The sequence below is a fragment of the Manis pentadactyla genome, chromosome 5 (assembly GCF_030020395.1).
Source record: "Manis pentadactyla isolate mManPen7 chromosome 5, mManPen7.hap1, whole genome shotgun sequence".
NCBI lineage: Eukaryota > Metazoa > Chordata > Mammalia > Pholidota > Manidae > Manis > Manis pentadactyla.
In genome coordinates this window covers 158,255,081-158,277,662 of record NC_080023.1, presented here as the reverse complement: position 1 = coordinate 158,277,662, position 22,582 = coordinate 158,255,081, and the positions used below count along the sequence as shown (strand labels likewise).

The window sequence follows — 22,582 nt, the reverse complement described above, 5'->3', positions numbered from 1 at the left end:
AATCAAGTTATCCCTGTCTGAAACCCTGATAATCCTTGACATCCTCTCCATCCTCCTCCCATGATCTCCAGCCTCATTGGACAGATAGAAGGAGGACTTCAAGGTGATCGTGGAATTAGGGCCCAGGGAAGATGGGGAGGTGGCACTTTTATAAGGACCTTTCTGTTGACTGTGAGGTCTCCTTAAACTTGGAGGGTGATGCAACTATGCCCAGCCCTCTTACTATTTGTGCTTGGAGATCAGTTGCTGGAATGCCATTGACTGTTGAGCAGATTGTGAACTGCACAAGGGCACCCAGCCAAGGAGACTGAAATCCAGCCCTTGCTGCCCTGTGAAGCTGAATCCACCCAGGGGAAGGGGTGATTATTTTTTCTGATTCACACAAAGATATTATATGGGCTGGAGGTTAGTCTGTTAAACAAACAAAAAGTCATTAAAAGTTACGTATGAATCCGAAGAGTTTTCTTTTAACTTAAAACATAAATGTGTGTCCACTCTCCCATCTTTTGATGTAGGTCCAAGGCCTTTTCTTCGAGGGGTCCTCTGATCAGAATCCCAGTTCATTACCTACATCTATAATTTCCAGTTCTGGTGTCTTGATGGTGGAACAGGCACTTCAGACTCGTGGGACGTGACCAGCAGGCAGAATTGTTCTTGAGGATTTCCTCCTCACTGTTGTCCTGCTCATATCTACTTACAGAGCAATATTTTAACAATTTGCCATTATTGGGGTTTTGAAATCTCCTACCTGGATCCCAGAGCTCCCACAAAGACACTTTTGTCTGTAGACAATTGCCCATATATCAGTATCTATAGCTACCTACCTATCTAGCCATCATCTATCTATGAATCATTTGAAAGTCAGTTGTAGATATCAGAGTTCTTTTCCTATAAATATTTCCCAAGAACAGGATATTTTCTCACATAATCAGAGTATAACTATTAAAATCAGAACTTTGAACATTGAACAATCTATTACTAGCTACTTCATAGTCCATATTCAAATTTTGCTAACTTCCCCAATAATGACCTATATAGCCATTTTTTTTTCAGTGCAGCTTTCAATTCAGAATTGCGTGTTGCATTTAATTGTTACCTCTGCAGTCTCCTTTAAGTTCCTTTCCTTTTCTCTCTTGACTGTAGCGTTTTGGGAGGGTCAGACCGGTTATTCTGTGAATGTCCCAAACTTCTATTTAATTGTTTTCTCCCGATAAGATCCAGGTTACCCACTTGTGGCAAGAAAACCATGTAAGTGATTTCCTTCCTGGTGCATCATGCTGAGAGGCACACATCCCAGTGTGTCCTGTCACTGTGACGTTAACCTTGATCACTGGGCTCAGGTGGGATCCATCAGGTTTCTTCACTGTAGTAGCCATTTTTTCCTTTGTAAGTAATAAACTATTTGAAAGGAGACACTTTGAGACTATGAATATTCTGATCCTCATCAAACTCTCGGCCAGTAGTTTAAGCACCCATTGATTATTCTTATTCATAGTCATATATATTACTATTGTGGTTACAACATGTGATTTTCTAGTGCCATCATCCCTCCTGTATTTATTAGTTGGCACTCTGCTGTAAGAAAGAGCTCTCCCTTCTCCCCCATTTATTTATTACAGTACAGACCCACGGATTCTTATTTTATTCAGTGGGAAACAATGCATCGCTGTCATTTATGCTAATGTTTTGTAACAAAGAAGCAGAATTCGCACCCAAGTCTTTCTGATCCCACAGCCTGTTCTTGACCACTCTCCTATGCTCCGTGCTGCTTACTAGCTGTGTTACCTTGAGCAAATCACCTAAGTTCCCTAAAATTCACCTTTCATATTGGAATAGGCATGGGTGATGAATGAAAAAGATCCTAAAAAGAAAGTGTGCAACATACCCACTCATCTGAGTCCTAGGACTAACCCCTATTCCCTGCCAGGACCTCAGAACGATTCCACTCAACCAACTTCAAGCTGCGCCAGCCTTTTGCCTGGTCCTGTGCTAGGGGCTTGGCACACACAGATGAGTAAGACTGGGCCCCTGCCAGATCGAGGCTGCTCCACCTAACTGGGTCCCAGAGTGAAACAATGAAGAGCAGAGCCATAGCTGAGCTGCACTGCACATGCAGCAGGAATGAGAAAAAAAACATCTGTGGTTATCAGTCACTGAGGTTTTGGACTGGTTTAGCCCTGCAGTGTAACCTCATCTACCACCCACTGTCCTAGGTTCTGGAAATACAACAGGGACCACAACAGACTTAGTCCCTGCCCTATGGAGCTCACAGTCTCCTCAGGAAGGCAGACGCTAACTAGAGGAATAATTACTTAGTGATAATTATGTTAAGAGCTACAAAGGAAAAGCACTGATATTGGGACAGCATCTACCAAGGATACCTGACTTTATCTGGAAAACTTGGCATAGCTTCTGGAGAAGTAACTGGAAAAGTAAGACCTTAAGAAAGAGTTTGAGGCAGCGGAGTAAAGAAGGGCAGGTGAGCTATTCCAGCAGAGGGAGCAGCAAGTATAAAAGCCCTGGGGCAGGAAGGGTTCCTGTACTTTCCAAGCTTGCTTCTTCAATTGCCTCCTGATTCTGGGAGCCCCAAGATCCTGCTGATATATTACCTCTCTACTTAGATTAGTTGAAAGTCCACTGCTTTCCACAAAAGTAACATATACCTTAGATATTTTAGGCAGGAGTTTTTTTTAGCTACAGTCTGCCCCCTTTTCTTGGGGTCACATCAACCTGAGTCTCTCAAAGAAATTCCCACCTCAAGGGACTCATTGGCCAGAAAGAAGTTCCTGTGCTAATGTGTATGTGGGCCCACCTGGCTTCTCCAAGGAAAAGTCAAAAGAATTTCCTTTTGTGCAACCAAGTATTGAAGAGCAATCTGATTTCCTTTTTTCCTTAGGTTGATTCTTCAAAATGAGTCACTGGCACTATTCTATACACTGCCAGGGCAGCAGAGCCCAGCAACATTTCTGGCACCCATTACCTCCTCCTATACCTGGGTCAGGGATAATCTCCCAGCATAATCCAAGCCAAAACACAAAAAACAAACACCCAAGAATCTCGACCAGCTGGGGCAGATCTGAACTCAATTCTCCCCAGATCTGCTCTTCCCCGCTCTTACTTATTTCAGTAAATCAGTCCATTTGTCAAGCCAAAATCCTAAAAATCACCCTCAATTCCTTTTCTCAACCCCCTCACATTTAAGTAATCAGTATATCCTGACAGCCCTCCAAGATACGTCACAAACTAGCCCACCTCCCTCTGACACCACTGCCTCCACCCTCAACCAAGCCGCCACCACCAGCCAGACACTGGTCTCGGCTCCTCACCATCTCACAACTTCTCTTGCTCTCTAATCCACTTATTTGAGCTAGAGTGATCTCTTAAAGAGGCAAATCTTCTGCTTTAAAGTCTCCCAATGGCTCTCCATGGTCAGGATAAAATATAAACTCTTCTCCTTGGCCTGTAAGACCCTATGTGATATGACCATGACCCAGGTCACTCCCCTTGCACCTTTAGGAATCCAGCCGCACTTTCCAGTCTGTGGTCTCTGGAACTGCCGTGATCTCTCACCTCTGAGCTGTCTCAGGTTTTATTCTCTTTGGCTATAATGCTGTCACCCACACTCGTGATCCAGAAAACTGCTTCTTCATATTCAGGGTTCATATTAAATGATATCACCTTCAAGATGCCTTCCTTGGCCACCCCTAAACTAACATAGGTTCCCCTGTTTATGATTCTTCTCCTTCATACACTGACATGCTTATAATCTTGTGTTCCAGGTCTGGCTCCTCTGCCATGGACTGTGAGCTCAGTGAAGTCAGGGACTCCCCCTTTATTGCTCACTGCTGTATCCCTAGAGCCTAACATGATGCCTGGCTTATACTCGGTACTCAATCAGTGTTTGCTATAGAGATGAATGAATGAGTGACAGCTGGGATTCTGGAATCTAGGCTTAATAGCTTGTCCTTGACAGGATCCCATAATCTTCTGGTGTGGCCTTGTCCCCTTGGGAAGGAAAAGCTCCCTAGATCCTAAATTCTCTGAGGGATACTAGGGAGACGTTTTATAGCATATTCAAGCATGAGTGTCTAAACCTCATTATTCTCCCTAAAGTAGCTATAGATTACAGTTATGTTCTGTGTGAGGCAGGAATATGATTTTCTATGTTTTCCCAGTATTCATCTAGGGTCCTGACAGAGAGGGGTTAAAAATGCAGACTTCAGGTCCACATAGCCTGGATTGAAATCCAGCTGTCACTTACAGCTGGGGAGCCTTGGGCAACTGTCTCCTCCTGAGTCTTCCTTTCCTCTTCTGTAAAATAAGGATAATAAAAATCTATTCTTTATAGAAGTACATTGGAAGTTAACTGAGTCAGCTCATGTAACAGTGTCTGGCACGTAAGAAGAAGTTAATATATATACCATGGCCGTTTGTATCATTAGTAGGTTGATGAGTTTAGCAAGAATGTTAGGTAGGCATTTCCCCATATTGCCACCAGGTGTCGCCAAAGACTTGACTAAAAAGCAGCACTTCGGCCCCAAGAGCAGAAGCCCTAAGAAAGGTGGAACAAAAGGGCCTTAGAGTTGGAGAAACTGAAGACAGAATAATAGTCAAGGACCTCTCACGGTCATGAAAGCAGGTCTGGGATGTGAACCCACTTGTTCTGCCTCCTTAAGTTCATCAAGCTTAAGAGCCATGTCGGGAGGGACCCTCCGCACCAGGGTTCCCACAGTCATCCGCCCTGGGATAGCTCATTTTATCCATTTGCGGTAACAGGGAACTGAGTGTTAACTATGTGGCAGACACTACACTAAGCACTTTAAAATAGGAACTGTGAATTCCCAGAAACTGCTCTATGGAGTAGATACTAATGTTTTCCTCATTTACAGATGGGAAATGTGAGGCACAGGGAGGTTAAATAACTTGCTCAAGGACACACAGATAGTCAATGCAGAGTGGGATTAAAACCTTGGTGTTCTGTCTGCAGTCTGAGCTCTCCCAGGGCTTACTTCCTTGCTCATCTTGGTAATCATGTTTCTTACTCCATTTTAAATATTTTGATACCACATAGCTTCTTTGGTGATTTGACAAGTAACTATTGCTCCATTACAGGTTGAATTTCCTGAATCTAAGTCTTGGTAAGAAAAATAATGCTGATTTTTGAAAAACTTGTCAAATGGAGTGGTATCAGAAAACAGGTACTGTGGCTTCACAAAACATTGCTGTATTAATAACATAACTTTTGCTGATTCTTATCATTTAGCTCCAGGTTTGCCATCTGTTTCAACTGAATTACATGACCTGGTTACCAGCTAAGTCAGAACTTAAGGATAAATGAGAAAGGGAGGAGCTTGACCTTGTCTTTCATTGATTCAGTAGTTACAACCTTCTCCTCCCAGCCAGTCCCTGTACTGGGATCTGAAGTCAGGAGAGGACCCCCGGATGAATCCTGCCCAAGGAGTTCACAGTGTAGTGGGAGTTAACAGACACAGGAAGTGAGTGCACATTGGCATTGCTTCATCGCTCACCTCCCCTGACTGTCTGCAGATGGCATTTGTCTGATTCACGTCTCTGTCCTCCTTCCCTAGCACGGTGCCTGGTATTTTAGGTGCTCAATAAATGTTTGATAAATGAGTGCAAAGGCTTCGTGGGGAACGGAGCATTTGATCTGGGGCTTTGACAACAAGAGAAGCTCTTGACAAGTGAAAACAGTGGAGAGGGGACACATTCTCAAGAGGAAGAGTGACAGAGTCCATTTAGAAAGATCATCCTGGCTATTCTACCAAGGACGATGGTTCTGAGTGATATGGGTGGGTGGGGGAAGGGAGACCAGCAAGGAGTCTGGTGCAGGATCCAGGGGAGAGAGGATGGTGGCTTGGACCAAGGCTTTGGCAGTGGGGACAGAAAAGGCCTGAAGGGGGATTCAGAAGGGACGGACAAACCTTGGGGAGAGTGGAGCAAGACAGAGCAACAGTCATGGGTGAGTTCAGGTGTCTGGTCAAGCGGAACAAGTTGGAGAGGCTTTGGCTGAAGTTGAGGTCTATTGAGCAAACTTTTAGGACAGAAAGACCTTCCAGGTCCCTCAAGTCAAAGCCCAGCTTTGGTGTGACTTCTACCACTTGGAACTGAGCTTGGAGGGTGGAGTGGTCTTGTGGGTCCATAGGAAGGTAGCCAGCTGGGCAGAAGCCAGCCCCATGAAAGTAAGAAACAGCACCTCACCTTTTCCAGTTTTCTGGGGCCCCATGGGGAGAGGGATGGCCACTAAGGCCTTGTCAATGCCAGAATGAAGGTTCCTGGCAGGTAGAGCCCATCCAAAATGAATCTGCTGATTCTTACTCAGCAGCACACATCACATGCTCTCAATTGGCAGGTCCCTTCTTCTCTTTATTATGTTTTATTTCTCCTAAGGTATAGCATACTTTATGGTATAATAAAAAGTACCCTAATCTTAAGGTATAGCTTGATGAATTTTTACCCATGAGATGACCAACCAGATGAAGCTATAGACCTTTTCCAGCACCCCAGAAAAGCCTCCCCTGCTCCTTTCCCATCTCTACTCCTCCTTTAATCCAGGTAACTACTATTCTGATTTCTATCACCATAGATTAGTTGTGCCTGACCTTGAACTTTATATACATGGAATCATACAATAGGTACTGTTTCTGTGCCTGGATTCTTTTTTTTTTTTTTTTTTTTATTGAAGGGTAGTTGACACACAGTATTACATTAGTTTCAGGTGTACAACACAGTGATTCAACATTTATATACATGAGAATTCTAGGTACCAGCTATCACCATACCAAGTTGTTACAATATTTTGACTATATTCCTTATGCTATACATTACATCCCGGTTACTTATTTATTTTACAATTGGAAGTGTGTTTATATATATTTGTGAGGGCATCTCTCATATTTATTGATCAAATAGTTGTTAACAACAATAAAATTCTGTATAGGGGGGTCAATACTCAATGCACAATCATTAATCCACCCCAAGCCTAATTTTCGTCAGTCTCCAATCTTCTGATGCATAACGAACAAGTTCTTACATGGAGTACAAATTCTTACATAGTGAATAAGTTACATGGTGAACATTACAAGGGCAGTCATCACAGAAGCTTTCGGTTTTGTTCATGCATTATGAACTATAAACAGTCAGTTCAAATATGAATATTCATTTGATTTTTAAACTTGATTTATATGTGGATACCACTTTTCTCTCTTTATTATTATTATTTTTAATAAAATGCTGAAGTGGTAGGTAGATACGAGATAAAGGTAGAAAACAGAGTTTAGTGTTGTAAGAGAGCAAATGTAGATGATCAGGTGTGTGCCTGTAGACTATGTGTTAATCCAAGCTAGACAAGGGCAATAAACATCCATGTATGCAGAAGATTTCTCTCAGAACATGAGGGGAGAGGTTCTAAGCCTCACCTCTGCTGATCCCCATTTTCTCACCTGATGGCCCCCTGCGACTGTGCCTGTCTTAGGTTGTTCCTCCCTTGAGGAATCTTACCCGTCTCTGGCTAACCAGTCATCTTCCGGGGCCATACAGGGAAATGTTAAGTTGGTAAGTGAGAGGGAAGCCTTATTGTTTGAAAAGGTTAGCTTTTTACTTCTTTGCATATTTATGCCCTGTGGCTTCTATGCCCAGCATTTGTCTTGAGGTGTCTTTACCACTTGGAAGAGTTATGATACTCGGTAAATTCGACATGTGGCACGAGTTCTATTTAAAGGTTGTAATTAGGTAGGAAGAAGAAAAGCTATAGAAGTAGCATCTGTGCCTGGATTCTTATAGTCCACATACTGTATGTGTGATTAACGGATGGTGTCACATGTGTCAGTATTTTGTACTTTTATATGTAAAGCATAGTATTTCTTTGGATGAACATGCCATAATTTATCAGTTCTCTTCTTGATGGACATTGGGCTATTTCCAGTTTAAGCTATAAAGAAATCTGCCATGAAAATTCTTGCACAAGTCCTTTCATAGAGGTACTCATTTCTCTTGGAACAAATACCTACGAGTGGGAATTATAGGTCTTGGCATAGGTGTATGTTTAAATTCAGTAGAAACTGCCAGTTTTCTGGAGTTGTTATACCAATTTCCTCTCTCACCATTAGTGTGCAAGAATTTCATTTGCTCCACATCCTTGCCTCTACTATAAGACTCCTCTTTTCCACCAGTGTTGAATATTGGGTGTGACTGGCATGGGTGCATTTGATCCCTTAGCCCATAAGCAGCACGATAGTGAGAGGCTACATCCAGTTTGCTTGAGTCTCAGCTAGAGGAGGAATAGACATCCTGATGTGGATGTGACCCCAGGAACTGGGGTATCCGTCTGAGGACCATGAGCATTAAACCATCATGAGGACAACAGAACAGAGATGGAACGAATCTAAGAGAAGGAATGTCCTTGATGATATCGCCAGGCCACTCAATCACCCTGCCACTGCGTAGCACACTACTTATTTTTCAAGTCAATTGATTTAGGGTTTTTTGGAACTTGCAACATAAAGGCTACAGCTCATAAGCCCTCCTTGTAACCAAACCCCACGATGACACTTCTGTCCTCCACAGCAGTCAGCCCCACCAAACACTCCTTGAAACCTTCCCTTTGGGATCCCATGCTCACCTAGCCCTCTTCCTACTCCAATGGTCACTGCTTCTCAGCCTCCTTTCTTGGCTCTTCCTCCTCTGCCTGCTTTTTAAAAATCTACCTCTCTCCCTTGGGATCTCATCCAGTGGCATGATATGCCACCTGAATGCTTATGTTACTCAAACTCACTGTGAGTTCCAGTCTCATATAAACTGAGTGCTTACTGACCCTCCCCACCTAGGTGTTACCCAACCATTTCAAAGCCAGACTCACCTCCTCAAAGCCAAACAAATTCTTTACCTTCCCTCTCAATCTGATCTTCCTTCAGCCTTCAGCACCTTAGCCAAGGACTCTTTCACTCCTTCATACTCAAGATGCCTTAGCACTCACCCACATCCAATCGTACATCCTTTACTTCACCACCCTGCCTGAGTTACCACTACTTTGCACCTGGAAACTGCTAACTGCTCTCCCACTACCCACTCCCAAGGGCTTTCTGAGCCATGCACATAGGGGGGCCTTTCAGAAACCCAAATATGGTATCACTGCCCTGATGAAAATGGTTTCTCATTACTCTCAAAATAAAATCCAAATGTGGTACATAGTGCTAACTGCACTACTCCTTGCTCACCCTGCACCCTGCCCCTTCCCACCTCCACATCTGGGATAGTGGTTCTTTCGCCTAGAACACTTTCCCCCTCATTCTTGCCTGGCACAACTCCTTATTGTCCTTGGTTTCTCAGCGTAAATGCCAACTCCCTGAGGAGAATCCACCCTTACCTCTCACCCTACATTAGGGCTCCACTAATTTTTCATAACACTTTATTTCCCTCCACAGCACTTCCCATGATGCAGAATTATAGTTTATAAAACTATTAAATTATAAATTTAATATGAATTATAAAACTATTAAAATGTAGTGATTATTTGGTGACTGTCCTCTCTTCTCTCTCTCTCTCTCTTTCTCTCTCTCTCTTTCTCTCTCTCCTGCACTGCATTTTCACAGACCAGGCGCTCAAGGAATGTGCTTGATTACCTAAATAAATGACTACCCTGAGTCATTCAGTCCTGCTAACAACCCTGTTATGAGGTAGGCATTCCATCAGACATGTGGAAGCAGAAGGTCTGTGAGCTTAAGTGGCCTACCCAAGGTACAGGGTAAGGGGAGAAGTCAGGTCCTGACCCAACTCGGTCCTAAATTGTGAGCCCAGATCTTTCCACTTCTGAGCTTTGACCCCTGTGTGAAAGGGCCAGGGAGGGGGCGGACTTTGAGCCAAGACGTTTTGCCAGAGTACACGAGTCACCCACGTGGGCCACGGAGGCCAGAAGCTCACCTACAGAGCTTAAAGTACTTCCCCTCTGCTCTCAGTGAGTAGCGATCACAATCTGTTGCATATGCATGAAGGGACCATGAACTCGTGATTTGGGACTGCCCATAATGTGCCTGATTGAAAATTCTTCAGGCTTGAAGACTTCAGAGCCCTCAGAGTTCCAAACACGTACATAAAAAGCCTTCAACAGTCATGTTGGAGTACCGTTTGGCGCATATTGGGCTAGGGCGACCCTAATTTGGGTCGTGTGATCAGGCATATGTTTTAGGCAGCCCAACCCCAGGAGGGGTCCTCGGCCGGCAAGACTAAAGACGAAGGGGGCGTCTCCCCTGCTTCCTGCGGCGTCGGTGGCCAACTGAGGTGGAGGGAGGCTGCGGCGGCGAAGGCGACAGTGGTTTCGGTGCCATGGCAGGGCTCACAGGTACTGTGGCGTCGGCCTCCTGGGGTCGGGGTGAGAGGACCTCCATGCGGCCGCGCCGCCATGTTGTCCCTTCGGGGTCACCTTAGGCGTCCACCCGTACCTCTCTGGGGTTTTCTTTCCGCGCACTCTGGGGGCCACCCCTGTCCTGTGTCACATGATCGCCCTCTTTGACCCTAGCCTGGGCCTGGGGTGGCGAGGTGTCCCTTCCTGGCCTGGGGGCGGGCCACTGGACTCCTAGGTTCTCGTCCTGGCCCTAAGGTCAGTGCTAGCCGGTCTACCCCAGGGACCGGGCGTATAGAGTCTGGAAGCGCGGTACTGCGGCCTGAGACCACCCCCTCTTCGCCTCCGGGCCCAAAGCAGGAAGCCCAGCTTCTGGGAGGCCTGTCATTCTGTCCCTTCCACTTCATTTGCATTTTTTAAGTCAGAAGGGGCGTGGGGGAGAGGGGAGAAAAGGGTCTCCCACCCCGGGCCTCCGCTTTAGTATATGGGGTGATAAGTTGACGCTCTGCTTTGAGTCACGGGTGCCTCCTTACCCCCTCCAACTTTACAGCAAGTCTAAACACCCGTTTCCTTTCCTCCAATGTGTACGAGGAGTGGCCCTCAAGGGCAGCTGAAGGAACGGAATGCTGACACACTAATGGCCTGGAAAGAAAAATGGGGGATGGGGGACAGTTGCTTTTTCCTTCCCTCTTCCAAATCTTTAATTTCCTTCCAAGCCTCCGTATCCCTTTTCACCGTTAAATGTTGGGACAGTCTGGGGTCTGTCCTAGGAAAGAAATGGTCTCTCAGTTTATAGGTTCGGATTGTGTTTTATCCCTTTCAGGGAACTGGTGTGTTGGGGACAGATTCTGTTTGCCCTGCATGACATGGTCCAACCATTCCCTCAGCCTTCTGGACGGCAACACCAAAACCAGGACCAACAAAAAAAAAAAAAAGTTCCAGCTTAAGTGCTATTGTCAAGTGTTAGGTTTTGTTTATTTGTTCGTTTTAAATCAGAGACTAATTAATGTCAAGCATATTTGTTAAAGATTCAGAGCCCTGGTCAGTTTGCAGTGACCAAACCAATTCCGTATCTGAAATTGGTCTGGTTAGAATTGCTGCCAAAAACACTTTAACCTTTTATCTGTAATATGTAGTTTCAAAAAAGGAATCTGGAAGTCTGGGTTTGGCTGTCTCTTTTGTTGTTCTCTTATCTTTGAAACATATGCATTCCATTTCAAGCCTGTCATTGTGTGATATACCAAGGACCATGTGTTGCCTGCCTCTGCCTTCCTGTTCTGGGAGTGCTTAGGAATCTGCATCCTGCTGGGGTATGGGTCCTGTGGGAGGGAAAGGGGGAACAGGATCATTCCCAGAGAAGACGGTGACATGTCTCTGGGGCATATAGAGGAAGTCAGAGGTCACCAGGGAAAAAGAGACTGTTATTAGATTCGTGTGTGTGTGTGTGTGTGTGTGTGAGACTGTTATTAGATTCGTGTGTGTGTGTGTGTGTGTGTGTGTGCGTGCGCGCACGCCCGCACGCTCACGCATGTGTGTGTGCAGGTTAAATCTCTGGAGGTAAAAATAACTGCAAATTCAGAATCTCACTTTAGGGTGCTGGCTCCTGAGTAGATACTCGTTTGAAAATAGGTATGTAGCAAGTGGCGCACAGCAAACCTGCTCCCTCATCCAACCCACTTGTAATATGCAGTTGCTGTCCTGCAGCTGAAGCTCCCAGGTCTGCCTTCAGTTATAATCCAAATCCTCCACAGAGAAAGGTTAACAGTGTCACATAGCACCCCCTACCTTTGAAAGTCATGGTACCTAAACTCCCCAGGGCTTAACTTCAACTGGTTAGGCTAGGAAACCAACATCTTGGGGCATTCGTCCCCAGAGTCCTGCATGTTGCTGGAGTCCCACAAAGCTATTCCAGTCCCCTCACAACTCATCTGCTTTGTCCTTGGCTTTGTGGGGGCAAAGTCTTGTGGGGGTGGTAAAGACTGTTTAAAGAAAAGGAGAGGCCTGTGGAAAAAGGGCTTTGCAATAAAACTCTAGTCATTTTCAACTCTTCCCATTGTTCTCAGAATAAAATGTTTTAATGGTATCACTTCTGGAAAAAATTTCACAAACAAGATATGGCTGGACCAGACTTGAAGGCATTGCACAGGAATAGAAATCAAATGCATCCCTTTCATCTGCTGTGGTGGGTTGTATTTGCTGCCAGAACATGAGAATTTGGGGATGGGGGACAAAAGGGAGGAGTGGACATTGCTTACTCAAGCCCACCCATGTGGGTATAGGCCACCAGGGCAGCCTGTACCTGGAAGTTTGTTATCTCACTGTGCCATGCCCAGAGCCCTACTGGTGGAAGGATGGAAGGAGCCCTCAGATGGGCTTTGCCAAGATCATCTGGAAAGGCTCTGGGGCTACCAGAAGCCCCTTGCCTTTTAAAGGAGGCACAGGAGGTTAAGGGGGCCTTACTGTGTCCAGAGCAGCCATATCCTTCCATGCTGCTGCTTATGTCCCTGAACCCAGCCACTGTCTAACTGGGCTGTGGTTAGAGTGTCTGGGGCATTGGGGCCATAGGCACACCTCTTGGAGGTTCTGAGGGGCGGGGTGACCTTCACTGAGAACACATGTTGAAATATGTTCGTGGTTCCATGGATGTAGTGTGGAAAGCCACAGAAACTCCCAGTTTTGAGGCTGCCAAGGTATGGGCTCAGAAGGGAGGTGTGGACATTGGCTGCTGCTGAGTCACCCTGGGGCAAGAGGAGACCTGCCTCACCTTTAGGCTGTGGTAAAAGCAGGAGCTTCGCAGCCTAAGGAAGTTGGAGTCTCTGATTACAGATCCCCAATCCTGATTGTCATTTTGATGGCAGAATGTCTCTAGTATGTTGGGGTTTACTGGGATCTTGGCTGCACCTTTAAAAAGGGGAACTGGCCAGGTTTCCTAGGCTGATTGATGGCAAAACCAATTACCAGAACTTAGGTCTGTGTCTGCACCCCTTGATTCACTGGTTTTGAATTGGAATTACGTACCTATAGGGTGCTGGTGGTTGGGCTGAGAAAGGCAAGGGACTTGCTTAGAAGAGGAAAACATTGTCAGGCTCAAGGTGGAGAGGTGCTTTGTGTTCCAGAGCATTTGTGACAACTGTGACTAAGGGATTTGAGGAAGTGACAGAAAGATTTATGGCCCTCCAACTCATTCCCTTGCTGTTGACCCAGGAACAGGTGTATAATGACAGGGACACATAAAGCCAGAGATGAGGCTGAACAGGCGGCAGGGCCGTTTGGTGAGGCAGGCAGCTTATCCCATGTAAAAGCCCTGACTCACTGAGGGGTGGGAGAGGGGAGAGAAGTCAGGAGCCAAGCAGCCAGCCCACCCTGATATGATGGCAGGGGAGAGGGCCAGGGACCTGATAAATGCCCCTAAAAATATGGAGGCTCATGCTAGGAGGAGCAGAGAACCCAGTAAAGGGGAGAGTGAGCTGGAGAGAAGTTCCTGGGGGTGAGAGGACACCCCAGAAAATAGCAAGGCCTGCAGGATGCCATTGTGGTGGCCCTGATAGAGGTTCTAGGGCCTGAAGGGATGAGCTGGGCAGAGAAGATGCCACACCACACCTCTTAAACCACACTCACTGTCCCAGCCACTGCCATTGCCCCCTTCTCCCCACAGTGCTCATTTCCTTGGTGCCCCTGAATGGAGATAAAGCTTTGTATTCTGAAGTCTTGATCACCCCCTTGGTGAGAGCTACTCCCACCTTTGCCCCTGCCCAGTGATTGCCTGGCCTGCCAAGGCCCTTATCCCAGGATTATGTGAAGGTACCCACCCCTCTGGGAGGGTGAAGTGGTCCCTTATTCCAAGAACACAAGTGAAGATGTCCACTTTTAACTTTGGGGAGGGGAAAGTATTCCTTTATTTCAGGACAGGCTGAGATGGAACTGAGTATACAAGGGTTCCAGTTTATTCCCATTTTGTTGCCTCCCCCTGCCCCAAGTAGTGTGCCTTTTCCATAATGGGCACGTCAGCCCAGTCTTAGAGGTATGTGTCGAAGCCGCAAAAGAAGTCACACGAGACAATTTTTTGGTGCACCTTCACCGCCCCGCAGGGTTCTGGGACTCTGTGCGAGACGGGGGAGGTACTGGTTTTTTATTTTTTGTAGAGGTGGTCCCTGTCCTCCAGGAGCTTACAATCTAGCTGGGGAGACACAACTAATGCACACTTATACAGTCAATACAATTAGCGATTACCACAATATTGACCACAACTGCATGAGACCAGGGAAAAGATCAGTGAGGGGCTGGGGGCTCAGAGAAGGTGCTTTAGTAAAGATGGGATTCGTTTTCTGGTTGAATAGGTCCAAATTGAGTGACACATTTCTTTTGAGTGGGAGGGCTTGGGGGACAGTGAATGGGAAAGGGAAATGGAGGGAGCAAAGGCAGCAAGGCTGGAATGCACGTGCGTAGGCTAGGGACCAGCTAGAGGGCCCCAGTCTTAGCAACTCTCCTCCCTTATCCATGCCCTCCAGTCCCGCTACACAGGCACGCAGTTTGCCTTGTCTGCTGCACTGAGATTCAGGGCTTTGGCTGGTGATGTTGGAATGTCCATTCTGCTGGCTAGTGTAGTTGTCTGGATCTCTGCGGTGGCGCCTGCTGGCATGGCCGTTGCTGCTAGGCTCGGATGTTGCTGTCCCGACTTGGTCCAGATCAGAATGCATTGCCTATCCCAGATCTCAGGGGTCTGCTCCTCCCCATGACCCCTCCCCCTCCACCCGGCCCCACAGTGGGACAGGTGCAGAGGGGTTTGGAAGGGATCTGGCATTGTCGTCGTCGTCGGTGCTGCTTCTCCGGGGGCCTACCAGCCCCTCACTGACCTTGGCAGGTGCTCCTCTAGCGAGAGGGCACAGGGGACCCCCCATTCCTGTGCGGCACTGGCTCCCATGCTGATCGATTTGCACAGGAGCACCTGGTGACACAGCCGCCCAGGGGTGGGGGCTGGGGCCTCAGTTGGGGGCTCGCTGCCGACGCTCTCCCAGCACCTGCCGCCCGGTCCTCGACACGGTGTACGCCAGCTTCTGCAGGGAGTACCTGAACACCTGTGAGAGAGCCAGGGCCTACCCTTAAAGGCACGCAAGCACCCGCAGTGTGTCTGCAGCGGTGCCAGCCCGCCCCCGTCCCATCTCCTGCCCCGCCCGCCTGTCCTACTAGGAGAGGCGGTGCGGGTGCAGCTTGTCCACAAGTCAGGGCAGCTGGAGCTTTTCCAACTGTGCTGAAGGCTGCATGGCGGCAAGCTGATTGGACCCACAGCTTAGGTATACCTCACTTCTCGCAATGGGCTGGGTCCCTGGAGGATTTCGAAAAGCGAATCCTACCCAGTAAATGCAGCATTCCAGGAACACCTTGAAGGAAATATGCGATTCCTTTGGCAAAAGGATTCCTTTAGCAGAGAATTCTTCCTGCAATGGGTTCTTTTAGGGTAAATAATATTATGGGCAAAGCACTTTCTTCTGATTTTTTTTTTACACAAAGCACTTTGTCTTTATTTGATTTTCTTTCTAATAAAGCGAATTGTCTTTTTTTGGAAGCGATTTTTTGTTACATTTTTTTCCTGCAAAAGCCTTTCCCTCTATCCTTCTCAAATCACTTTTATCCAATTGATTTTTTTTGTTAGCTCCTGTGCCTAATTTTTTTCTGTAGTGCGATTTTTATCTAATATATTTTTTTCCGCCAAGAGTTTTTGTCTGATTTATTCTTCCTGCAATGCGCATTTTCTCTAATTAATTTTTTCCAGCGAATTATTTTTCTCTAATAAATTGTGGGTGTTTTTTGATGGTGTTTTTAAGTGGTTTTTTTTTTGAGAAGTGCCTTTTTCTAATGTATTTCTTCTTCGACCCCCGCAAGCACAATATATACATATTTTCAAAGAAACTCGCCCCGCAATGCGCAATTTTTTAAGCAGAAAATTTTCTCTATTCGAGCCCTAAACGCAAAACAGAAGTGCCCCGCCTCCCTCCTGGGGTCTAGTCTGGGTGTAGCGGGGTTTTCTTACCACGTTGGTCGCTAAGAGCCTCGGCGATCGTCCGCGGCTGGCGCCCGCCGCGCCCCAACTCTTTGTTCCCAGCTGGGCGCGGGCGCACTGGGAAGGGTCCGAGCGAGGAGGAGGGCGCAGGGAACCGGCAGGGGCGTGCGGAGCCGGCCGCGGCACTCAGAAGGGCAAGGATCACGGCACTCAAGATAGGACGGGTTCGGGAGGCGGCAATTGCGACGTGGGCTTGACGGTTCAGCTGGCAAGCGTCCGAACCCCTCTCCCACCCAGAACCCGGAGCACTTACCTGCAGCAGCACGCGGAAAATGTACCAGCCAATGATGAGCAGTTCAGCCGAGGCTGCCGCCACTGCCGCCATGGTTCCAAGAGGGGTGGGTGGGTGGGTGGTTGAGATCTAGCGCCGCCGGAGGCCACCGGTTTGCCGAGGTCCGCTGGTCTCTCGGAGTCCGCTGTTGGGCGCACTGCCGCAGCCGCGGTGGCCGTGCTTTAAGTATCCGCCTGCCACCTAAGTGCGCATGCGTGCTTGGGGGGGGTGTCCATGAGGAGGGGTGGCCGGGGGCGCTCCTCATTCGCCAGAAGAGGAAAAAATAATCCATCTGCTCTTTCCACACCGACCCCCGCCTCCAGAGATCCCCTTTCCAGAAGATTCCGTGCTGTGCCCGCTTTTGAATTTTAGTGTAAAACGGAGTGGAACTGCAACTCTGAGTAATGCATAGCACGAGAGTAGGGGGTGCGTGCCTCTTGGTGCTGAACCCCTCTCTCCAAGTCCTAGGCTGCAAATTAAAGCCCAGGGTCCAGTGCCACATGAGAACCACCTTGGGTGCGGATGGAAAACCAGGAAAACCTCACTTAAAGAGGGATCATCTGCCCCGCAGAACAAAAAGGTGCCTCTCCCCTGCTCTGCACTTTTAAAAATATTCAACATGTTTGAAAGCCCATGTCCTCAGCTTCACGAGAGTACCCGAGCTTCTAACCTTTCCCTGATGCCTCGTGTCCTGCTCTTGGTGGTTACTAGATCAGGATCTACCACGGTGGCGATTGTAGGGAGCCGAGTCCAGGCACTGAGCTCTAGGCACAAAAGCGATAGTCACCGGGTATCTAACTCTGTAAAAGGGATGCAGGAGGGCTTGGCACTTTTGTACACGCAGACGAGGATGGGATGAGCTCTCCCGAGGAGCGGTCAGAATGTGCTCTGGGGTAGTTTTCTGCTTGACAGATCATTTCAACCTCTTGTTTTCTGCTTCTTCCCCACCCCAGACTCTGGTAGGTCTTACTCTGCCACCGAGGTTCTCTGTACCCTTTTTGGAACGGGGTTTTGCTATCTGCTGCAGCTCGGCTTAGAAGGGCGCTGGGAAGACCCGAACAAGGTCTGCAAGCATGGCCCCGGCGTACTCGTGGTCCGCCACTCTAGAGCACCTCTATCCTCAAGCACCCTAGCACAGGGGCCAACTGGCATTTGCCCCTAAATTAATTTTGATTAAAAGCTCATAGAGGTCAGATTCTGTACAGGGCCAACAGCAGATGGAGAGTGTAAGAGATTCAAGCAAGGTTAACTTGGACGAAGTAAAGTGGTGATATTTTTTTTCCTACGCTGACTTTTGAAGAAGTTGTCTAGTTTTGGCAAATGACACTGGGCATTTTGAAAAAAAACACAAAAACAAAAAAAAAACAAACTCATCCCAGGCTGCCATCTTAAAACAAAACATTTGATGATGGTGCTGCTACTGAGGCTTCCCAGAACTTAGGCGAATCCACTGTCTGTGATCTCTGGCCGGCAGTGCTCTGGATCCTGCTTTAGCTCACCTCTGAGCCCCTGCTGTGAGAGATACTAGATACAAACCCTGCCCTTAATTCACACGCAGGCACAGCACTGAGCCCATGGCCGTCTGGTGGCAACCACAGGGCGGTATTGTGAGGTCTGGGCCCCTTGAGGACGGGCCGCAGCCCCAGGAGGCGATACATGATCTCTGCTGGGCAGGGCCCAGGCAAAGCCAGTCCACTGTGCCGGACCTGCTGAAGAGCCCTCTGGCCAAGCCCCCAAAAAGCCCAGGGGAGACACCCCAGGAGGCTTCCGGCCATGGTGACTTGGAGAGGAATAGACTTCCATGGGTGGGCAGGGAGGAAAGGGCATTCACATTTGCTGTTGTTAACCATGATCCATTTTCCCAAATAAGTATACATTCTGTTCCTGTTTTTTTTTTTTTTTTGTCTGTCCGTCTGTCTGTTTTTTGTCTGTTTGTTGTGTTGACTTTTCTCTTCAGGATCCCTGCTGCCTTGGTGATCCCGGGCTGACAGCCAGAGAGCACAGCGGCTCAGCTCCTGGAGAGTGAGGGTTGAAGAAAGCAGAGGGCAGCTGCCCACACCCGCGGGCTCCCATTAGGTCGGTTCCTGCAGCGGTGCCCGGCGGCCTTGGCGAAGGCCCTGCCCGGCAGAGATCATGTATTGCCTCCAGTGGCTGCTGCCCGTCCTCCTCATCCCCAAGCCCCTCAACCCCGCCCTGTGGTTCAGCCACTCCATGTTCATGGGCTTCTACCTGCTCAGCTTCCTCCTGGAGCGGAAGCCTTGTACAATTTGTGCCTTGGTTTTCCTGGCAGCCCTGTTCCTCATCTGCTATAGCTGCTGGGGAAATTGTTTCCTGTACCACTGCTCTGATTCCCCACTTCCAGATTCAGCGCACGACCCTGGTGTTGTGGGCACCTAACAGCCCTCCCGGTTATCTTTCCAAGGAAGCAGAAGACGGGAGGGGAGGCATTGACATAGGTCATAAAAGCATTGGAGTTCAAATCCCGTAGCCCTGCGGGTGCCACATTCCTAACGCTGCCTTTTTGGCCTGTGATGTTTTATCCTTACAATGTGAATAATGGCACTGACCAGTGCTTTAATTGTAGAGTCCTATAGTCGTGGGTGGTCTTGTGATTGTGTGTGTTCTGTCCCCATCTTGGTCCCTGGCTGGCAGGATAACCACCACCACCCTTGCCTCATTCCTGCGAGGAGTCTGCACCCATCCTGGTCAGCCACCCCAGCATGACCTGGGCAGATAAAATGCCAGTCTTGTCACCTATGTGACCTCCTCCTTATCAGGGTCTCCTCCCTTCCCAGAATGTTACGGCTTCCTCATCCTGTCCCAGTTTCCCTTTAGTTCCCTTCTACCCCTTTCCTTCTTTGGGAAGCACCTGTCCAAGACAGGGCTCATTTTTGCACTTATCTCGAATTTAAAGAGATTGCTGACGCCCGAGAGCCTCGCTTTTTCATCTTCTTTTCCTGGTCTGCAGGCTAGATAGAAACATGTCTTGACTGTTTGTTGTCCATGAACCTCTAGTATTTTCTCCACTTCATTTTTAAGAAAGGAGTAACAGATACCTGTTGCTCTTTCACTTGGGTGTCTGGGCTCCATGCTTACCAGCTCAGCCTCACTTCCTTTGCTCTTCCTCCTGCCTCTTCAACTCCCAAGGAGGGGGGCCTCAGTGTATCTCCCATGCATGCCCTGCAGGAGATGTGGTGTGTCCTCGTAGATCTAGCAGTCCCCAGCCGAGTGAATGGAGAGTACTTTTGTGTTTCAAGACAGCCATGATCCCTTTGATAGGTGTTTGGATATTTCTTGGTGTGCCGTGCGTGTGTGTGTACGTGTACAAATACATGTGTATATTCCTTTCCTAGAAGCTTTATCAAACGTGTCTGACTTTGAGGTTTAGCAATAGCTAGCTATATAGTAGGTGCCACTGCAGTTTTTATTTGGCATGGGGATTGCAGAGTGAACAGCACACTGGACTCCAAGGTGGTTCAGACGAGACAGAGGGGAACAAAGGCCATCGTCCTCGTGCCAGGAGCTTCTTCAGTCCTGCACATATAGACTGTGTTATGAAGAATACAAAAGAAGACTCTGACTGTCACTTGCTTTTTGCTTTTTCTGCGCTTCAATAATGAGTGTTGGCAAGTGAGACTTTCTCCTGGCCCCTGCCCACTGGGGACCAGCAGGTTGTCCTTCCAGCCTAAACCATCTTTATCTTGCCTGAGGGGAGAAGGAGGTGGGCCAGGCAGAGGACAGAACTGGAGGCCGTCCATCTAGGAGATGGGACCTTGAGGCCACACTTGTGGAACATTTGGACTGCTATTCTGGAGCTTTTATTTCTGGTGTGTTCATTGCACAGCTGTTTGAAATGTTTAATAAAGCTTTATAAACTTTACTTTGTGGTCGTATGTGACTGCAGTGCACACTTTGGATTTCTAAGCTGGTTGGGGCAGGAGGTAGCATGGAGGGGCTGAGTCCTTGGCACCAGAGTACTTTAGGCCGAAAATGTGATCTGCTCTCTGGGAGCAGATGGTGGGGTCAGGGGAGGGGGAGCAGGCGGGCTGGCCAGGCAGTGAGCGGGAGGGAGTCCGAAAGTTCTCAGAGACAGACATTTGCGTTTCTCAGCTCCTATGGCTTCTCGCCTGAAACTGTTTCCCTCCGTTGGAGACTTGAGTAACCGATCCCTTGACAAACAACTTAAGACAGCTGGAGCTCTAATCATCAAGGATTTTTATGGTGCTGCTTTTGAAGTAAAAATAAAGTGAAACCCCTTATGGCATTTCAAGTGGAAAAATAAATACGGCAGGTCCACCAACCCAGGGGGCTTAAGGCTATGGCTGGAAGTGTGAGAGTGGTTCAGTGTCGTCGGTGCACACATGATCCCATGGCTGTGACCTTGGAGACAAAGCCGAGTAGCTTGTCAGGGCCCTGTGCTGGGTGTCTACCTCTCCCTTTTCCTTCTAGAAAACATAACGGGAGCACTGTCTGTCCAAGGCATAGGGGCTGCTTGAGGGTTTATTGAGATAACAGCTGTGAAAGGGCTTTGGTAATTTCATAGGAGATAACCTGTTTTACCTTCATTTTTGAATTTATTGCTATTAAGTTTTGTGTGCTTTTTTTCCTGCGCTTTTAAATCTTCACATTGTCCGTTTAGCCTTTTCATTACAGCATTGCTTATCATTTTCTTTTTTTCTTGATCAAAACTTGCCTAAGATTTGTCTATTTTAAAGGTGTTTTCAAAGAACTGAACTTTATTGATTATACCTGCTGAATATTTTTCCTATCTGATTCTTTTGTGCTTTTTTCTCTGAATTCTTCTTTTCTGGGTTTCTAGATATATTTCCTGGTTCAGCAAAGTCTTGACAAGCTGAAGAGTCATACACGTGGAAAGGATGGTTTGTTCAGCAAACATTGAGCCCCTGTACCAGGCTTGCAGGCTGATTTCAGGGGCAAGACCCTGGCCTGTCTCTTCAGGAGGGCATGATTCTAGCCTAGTGGGAAGACTTAGAAAAACAGACAATTGCAAATTCCAAAAACAAAACAAACAAACAAAAAGGTCTTTTGTGGCTTCACTCTCCTGTGGAGGCACCTGGGTGATGAATGAAGCCAAGATTATTGCTTATTTTGGTCTCCCTCCGAAAGCAGCTCTCTGTCTCTCTGTCGTAGGTCAGGCCCACTTGAGTCACAAACAGGCCTCCCTCTGAAAGATTTGTGGCCCTTTCCAGCAAGGAGCCTGCAGCCCACCCCCTCCCAAGGTGACTGCCAAATCAGCATTCTGTCTGTCTAGCAGTGCCTTCCACCTTCCAGGGCAGCACTGTCAGCACTCTGTGCCCTCTTCCTGAAAATGAGAAGTAGACACCTGTGCTGGACCAGGCGTTAGAAAACCCCACCCTGTAACTCCTCTGGTCCCTAAGGTTCCTATGGTGAAATGGTTGCTCACATGGTACTCATCACAAGACCCCATGAGGCCTAGGTTTGGGCTTCTTTAGAAACTGATGTGAGCCCTCTTCCTTATAGGGTCTCAGTTTCCTTATAGGTAAAATTAATTTCCGGAGTAAACACAGCCCTCATATACTGGGAATCCTTTCTCAGGATCTTATGGTCCTCCTGGATGCACTTGAGGAAGGTGACTGAGCTCTGGGAAGGTGGTAGTACCCCTGCAGGACAGCCTGCATATGCTTTATGCTTTAGGCAGTATACCACGTGTGCTCAGATATGCCTCTGTCAGGAAGCTTTCCTGGACTTCTTCCCTCTCACTGGACATCCACTTGCCTAGAGCCGTTCACTCAGCCTTGTGCTGAGTGCAGGTGCTGGTGCCCGTGCTAGGCAGACTTCCTCTTCACTGCAGTGACCCAGTCCTGTCGTGACTGGGCTCCTCCCACCTCCCAAGGGGGCCGACATTACTATTCAGTCA

General features: G+C 47.8%; 2 protein-coding genes across 5 annotated transcripts; one reads left to right on the top strand and one right to left on the bottom strand.

The window, feature by feature from the left end:
- The first annotated feature begins 10,200 nt into the window (after positions 1 to 10,200).
- BLCAP (BLCAP apoptosis inducing factor) lies at positions 10,201 to 20,563 on the top strand. Its single transcript, XM_036902323.2, has 2 exons — positions 10,201 to 10,354; positions 18,641 to 20,563. The coding sequence occupies exon 2, from the start codon at positions 18,817 to 18,819 to the stop codon at positions 19,078 to 19,080; it is 264 nt and encodes an 87-aa protein (XP_036758218.1). The 5' UTR covers positions 10,201 to 10,354; positions 18,641 to 18,816; the 3' UTR covers positions 19,081 to 20,563.
- NNAT (neuronatin) lies at positions 14,960 to 17,268 on the bottom strand. Of its 4 annotated transcripts, none has more exons than XM_057502985.1 (3): positions 16,666 to 17,268; positions 15,539 to 15,732; positions 14,960 to 15,429 (listed from the first exon to the last, which is right to left on the bottom strand). In XM_057502985.1, the coding sequence occupies exons 1-2, from the start codon at positions 16,735 to 16,737 to the stop codon at positions 15,574 to 15,576; spliced, it is 231 nt and encodes a 76-aa protein (XP_057358968.1). In that variant the 5' UTR covers positions 16,738 to 17,268; the 3' UTR covers positions 14,960 to 15,429; positions 15,539 to 15,573. The 4 variants fall into 4 exon arrangements, 3 of the variants coding, with proteins under 3 accessions (XP_057358968.1, XP_036758219.1, XP_036758221.1); XM_036902324.2 differs by having other exon boundaries at positions 15,652 to 15,732; XM_036902326.2 differs by lacking the exon at positions 15,539 to 15,732 and having other exon boundaries at positions 16,666 to 17,031.
- Positions 20,564 to 22,582: the final 2,019 nt, after the last annotated feature.